Source organism: Syngnathoides biaculeatus, chromosome 12 (genome assembly GCF_019802595.1).
Source record: "Syngnathoides biaculeatus isolate LvHL_M chromosome 12, ASM1980259v1, whole genome shotgun sequence".
Taxonomy (NCBI): Eukaryota; Metazoa; Chordata; class Actinopteri; order Syngnathiformes; family Syngnathidae; genus Syngnathoides; species Syngnathoides biaculeatus.
In genome coordinates, this window is record NC_084651.1 from 18,295,482 (window position 1) to 18,301,481 (window position 6,000).

General features: G+C 39.8%; 1 protein-coding gene across 2 annotated transcripts in view; it reads left to right on the forward strand.

Moving 5' to 3' along the window:
* The window catches only part of wdr11 (WD repeat domain 11), a 71,020-nt gene extending 65,020 nt beyond the window's left edge, over window positions 1–6,000 (forward strand). Inside the window, exons 27-30 of one of the 2 annotated variants that reach the window (XM_061837124.1) lie at window positions 332–429; window positions 2,426–2,571; window positions 2,834–2,913; window positions 3,371–6,000. In XM_061837124.1, the coding sequence (XP_061693108.1) occupies window positions 332–429; window positions 2,426–2,571; window positions 2,834–2,913; window positions 3,371–3,567 (521 nt within the window). In that variant the 3' untranslated portion in view covers window positions 3,568–6,000. The remainder of the gene's footprint in view (window positions 1–331; window positions 430–2,425; window positions 2,572–2,833; window positions 2,914–3,370) is intronic. The other variant, XM_061837125.1, reaches the window with a different exon arrangement.

Sequence of the window (6,000 nt, forward strand, 5' to 3'; positions counted from 1 at the left end):
TGTACGTAAAGCCGCCAAGGTTTCCTTTCTTGGTGGTAATATTGCTTCAGTTGAATCAGGAATACTACAGGCTTGAAATTCAATTGAATCAAGAATACTCCAGGCTTGAAATTGAATGAGATGCAGATTTAATTTGATTCATCACAGTTGTGTTGCCTCACCCACCCACGCATCCACCCTGTCAGCCACACGTAAAAAAAAAAAAAAAAATCTGTCTTGGATCTCATCCAAATATTGCAATGAGAGTATGGCAAATTTTTAGTGTTAAAATGTTATTTGAACCATTGTCGCTCATTATCACATTGCAATTTTTCAACTTGCTGTTTTCCAGAGGGGGTCCAGCTGCTGTGTTTAATTGACAAGGCTGTGGATGCTTGCCGCTACCTGCAGACTTATGGAGAATGGAATCGTGCCGCTTGGCTAGCTAAGGTAAGTCAACAGAAATATTGTCAACAAAAAGAATCATCAGATACTTGTGTGTGTGTGTGTGTGTGTGTGTGTGTGTGTGTGTGTGTGGTGTGTGTGTGTGTGTGTGTGTGTGTGTGTGTGTGTGTGTGTGTGTGTGTGTGTGTGTGTGTGTGTGTGTGTGTGTGTGTGCGTGCGGGTGTGCGCGTGCGTGTGTGGGTGGTGGGTGTGCGGACAGGAGTGAGAGGGTTATTTGTATTTGTGATATGATCTGATGGGATATAGAATGGGCTGAATGTTGATAGTACCTCAGCAATCACAACAGGTCAATCTAACAGATGTATGATACATGTGAATGTTTTATTTTTGTGTTTTCTGTGTGTAGGTGAGGTGAGCAAACTAGTACCACGCGGAAATGTTAAAAGTTAGGGCATGTAAAAAAAAAACATAAAAGCTTTCTGTGTCAGTTTAATAGTAATGCCTTACAATAAATAGTGGATGAAAGAACTTACTCATAGATAGAGGCAAGCAAAATGAGTCCATGTTGCAGTGCTTGAGTTGATGCATCTTTGTGGTGCACTGTGTAGACCACCCCCAACACTCAATGTTAGTTGTCATAACTCTTTTGTTTCTGTAACCATATCTAACTGGCACTGACATAAGGAAGACTTCCTGAATCTAATGAGATCTTATACAGAGCTACTTTACAATGCACACTTGAAGAGAGATATAAATATTTCAGAGGCACAGAGACAAGCTCTACTGCAAATACTATTTATTTGTTCATACATTTTCCATCCCATGTCATGCACTCACATTCACACCTATTGACAATTTCGATTTTTCAATGGACCCATTATGCATGTTTTTGGGTTGTGGGAGAAAGCCTGAATACCCAGAAAAAATCTATGTAGGCGCAGGGACAACACTCAAACGCCACACATGCAATACCGGATTTTAACCCCGGTCCACGGAATTTAGAGGTAGACGTGCTAACCAGTTGGCTGCCATCCCGGTGGCAAATATCACTACTTTTCTATTCAACATTATGGCCTGTCCAAATTAAGCTTCTCTCACTTCAGCATAGTTCCATGGCATCAGGACGGCAGAAGATGGCACCAAAGCAATACTTTTATATTAGACAGGACTTTGCCCTGACAATAAAAATAACAAATAGTTGTCATTTAGAGAATAACAGAGCACAGGTTCTTCCCCCCCACTCCAAAAAAAAAATAAATCTGGCAATAGATGATTTCACAAGTAACGAATATGCAGAGAACACAGCTGTGGTAACTTATGGTTCACTCCCCTGACTTCTGAGTAAGCAGTATTGGTCGAATTCCAGCTCAGTGACAATGTGAATGTTGGTGTGAAATTTTTTGTCTCTATATTTGCCTTGTGATTGACTCACGACCAATCCAGGGTGTAGTCAGCCTCTCCCCCAAAGTCAGCGGGGATAGGCTTCACTTGCCCGGTACCTTTTTATTTTTATTGTTGCACCTGTTTTCATTCAAATTTTACCAAATACTCTTCACATACATTAGATGCAAAGTTTACGCAAAGTGCTCCTGGTAAATCTGTATCAGTTTGCTATCTTGGCTCACCATTTCCACGTGAGTGATAAAAGACAGTTTGCTTCTTTTTGTATTTTTTAATGATTTCATCGCCTTTTGATGGCAGAGTTACACAAAAACAAAACAGCCTTTCTGAATTCCTCAAAACCTTTTGAAGGGGTGAGTTTTGGGGCAAAAGAGAACTCATTAAAATTGTGCAGTGTGTGCATCTTTGGAATTGTGCCTTAACTCGTCACTGAATAATGCATGCATCGTAATGCAGGAAGCGGGTATCTATCAAGGTGTACAATTTTGTGCTCACCTAGATTTGATCACAAACATTGTATGTACATCTGGGGTACACAGCGGCTTTCATCATCATGGGAGCTGACACGTTCCACAATATTATCTGTCACAGTGCTGCACCATTTGAGTTGGTCCACTTTAATATGTTGCTCTTGTGTCAGGTGCGTCTCAGCCCAACGGAGAGTTCAGACGTGCTGAAGCGATGGGCGGAGTATCTGTGCTCCCCACAGGTCAACCAGAAATCCAAAGCCATGTTGGTGCTACTTTCCTTGGGCTCTTTTTACAAAGTGGGGGAGATGCTGCACAGGTATAACATTTTGGCTTCATCTTGCGCTTATTATGATGTCACTGTCTGGTCTTATTTTGATGATTTGACATACAGTGAAATAAATAAGTATTAGTTTTGTTTACATATTGTATGTCATAGTATGTCCGTATTTCTTTAGCCTCACTATTGATAACCATTTTCAAATACCTTCAGGAGGTGCATGATGTCAATTCAAGTCAAGCATCGTGCTGTTTTCTGACAATTGCATGTCTTTTCCCTCTTCCCTCCATCTCACGGCCAGTATGAGACACTTTGACTGCGCTGCTCTGTTTATTGAAGCATGCCTGAAATACGGTGTCATGGAGGCCAACGACTCATCTAATATCCTTTTTGAGAGTCCATTACACTGCTCTAGAGCCATTGATGGATGCACTGTTGCTGCAATTTTAACTCTCGACCATCACGGTTGCTGACATGTGGACAAAGCTCAACAAATGTCATTTGAGAACAAAAACTGCTAACAAAGGAAGTTAAACAGATTTTGAGAATAACCATCCAATAAATAATTAGTTTGTATTGTTTTTTGTCAAATGTCATTTGACTTCTAAAATGCATCAACAAACATTGTCCTCCTCTTATTTTTTGGGGGGTGAATTTGAATTCACGTAGTCTTTAATGTCCACATTATGCTGAATGCTAAATTTGGACTACCCAGTACACTTTAAAAACCCGATAAAAACAATTGCTTAAAAATTTGCGATATAGAGGGTACGCTATGGATGTTCACTGTATGGGGTTTGGTGGTCACGTATCATTTTTCTTGACCTAAGATTTCCACATAAACTCATAGAGACCGCGTTTTTGGACTACGCACGGCTTCTGCGCTCGCTCGGCCTGCGAGAGGGAGCCGCTCTGTGGGCATCCCGGGCCGGCACTGCAGGCGAGCAGCTGATGGAAGAGCTCTTCAAGGGGGAGGGAGGAGGGCCTGAGGTCGTGCTTGACGACAGTAAGCCCAAGGTGGGGACTGACTCTTGAAGATGAACAGACTTAACTACTAAGAATTCACATCAACCAGACAACTATGGTTATAATCTCTTCATCGTGAGAACAGAGAGACAAAGAGGTCCCATGTGTCATTTGTCAGTTCATTCATGGTCTTGCCGTGTCTGTGGCTATGGTGAGTTTGACATTTTGTAATGTTTTTGTTATGGTGGGATCTTCCTTTGTTGGCAGCTGTGTTGGCATGTAGCTGCGTCAAAAGAATCTCTTTTATTCACCCAACAAGTGAATTAGTGCACATTGTTGTTGACTTGTTGTCTTTTGAATTGACCTTTTAATCTGGTGGTTCTGAGTTATGTGTGCCTCCATTGAATACATTGGAGGAAACATTTTAATTTGTTGCTCTACTGCTGTGACGAAATGTGGCAAAAAGTTGCCATATTCATGCTGCCTATTCACTGCCTTGTTAGGTTACTGTCAGCATGAACCTACTCCATCATTGAATTCCAAAATCTTGCACATGTAATTTACCTTTAACCAGTAATCATTTGGAGGAGCCTTTCCAGTAGTTGAGAGCCTAAGTACAACTCCACAAAGGAGGCTTGGCATTAAGTGACCAAATCCTTGATATGCACAATCCATTCCTGTTAGATACTTATATGTAGCACAATAATATCCCCAATTTAGCCCAATTTTGAGTTTAAAGTATTGGATGAATTGATATCCTTTCCTAGAAAGGTTAAAAAAACAAAGACTAAGATATTTATGTACATTCTAGTTTCACAATCTTTATACAGGCATATCCAGTGTTCTGCATTGATAGTGAATTAGAGTGGTCCAGAAGTTGCTAGGATTTTTTTAAATGGTGCAACATATTGTTGCCTCAAAATCAGAAGCATATGAATAATTTATAAAATTGGTCTGTTAATATATTAATCATCCATCCAGTTTCCATTATGCTTATGATGACTAGGAACATAATACCACCCCTCCCCCTGCCCCTCATCATTTCCACATAGAAAAATCACATTTAACAAATAATTCACTTGAAGTCTAAATGTGCCCTGGTTAAGATATATTTTAGGGATTTAACTGTATATTCAGACGGACCATAAGAGGCTCCGTGTTTGGGTTGGTTTTTGCAGACTATTTGATGGGTGCTTTCAACATGATCTCGGCATTTCTTGGCTCGATCGTTTTCACGCACATAATCTGTCTTGCACACTTAGGAGGGTTGTAACTTGTCACCATACCTGCTCTGCACTCCCCCCGCTCTCCTTTCTACTACCAACTCTGCTCATCAAATATTTCTCATGACAATTTATTGACAGCCCTTTTGTGTTTATCCGCCTTGTGTTGTGTCAACCTGTCCTACAGTGAGACAGGAACACCTTCAGTATGTTACTGTGTTTCATAAACACGTCAGTGCTGTTGCCTCTTGTGTAACCAAGCCATGTCAATCTACAGCTACATGTATCTATTTCACAAATTTCACTTCTTTCGTGGGTATAAAAAGTACACAACCCACTTCGTGTCAGGTTATGTCACACGAGAGTTTAAATGTGATTCATAAATGCTAAACTCAGCCACACACCCCCTATAAAACGGTGTCCCACTTGTGCAAACACAGTATTTCACTTATTTTTATTTCTAATTGATAAGATTGTTTTTCCCCCATTGAGTTACACAGATTGCTGCGCCCATTAATTGTGCAACGTTTTTTTTTTTTTTTTTTTTGTTCTCTTATATATCAAAACCCTGGCATTTGAACAGGGGTGTGTGGACTTGTTATATCCATTATATAATGAAGAGCTGGTATAAAGTCACAGCACCACTTCTGTTTTCTTGTGGCTGTGAATTTTGTTAGACAGTATTGTGATGGTAGACACACATACAGCGCACACAGTACTATCATTAGTTTTAGCCTCTAGCTACCTGATGCTTTTGTTTCCTATTTTTTAAAAAATATGTGCAAAGTTGAAGCGTGTAGCTGAAGAACATATACCTTTTTTTGCAATGGATAATTGTAAACATTTTCCCATTGTTGTCAGTTGATGGTTATAGTTATACTTTAAGATATACATAAAAAATATTAAAAGAGGAAAATGATACCGGTGTATGAATGGCAATAAAATGAATACAGTATTTACATTTTTGTATTCATCACTGTACTTGAAAATATGGACACTAGAGGGCGCACTTTAGCATTCCTTCAGGATTTTACACTTCAAGGGTACGCAGTTAGCCAAAAAGACTTTTTATATTGAGTCTGGTCTGCAGTAACTTTATTTAATTACCAGCTCATTTATAGTTGAAATATTCATCAATTCGTAAAAGTGTCTTGAAGTGACTCATTTGTTGCAGAAAGCGCTTCCGCCATTCATTACTTCTCTTCTCCAAAGGAAGGCCAACAGCTGGCCTCCACTTTGCCTCTTTTATACTTTATTCATTCAGCAACATGTTTTGTGA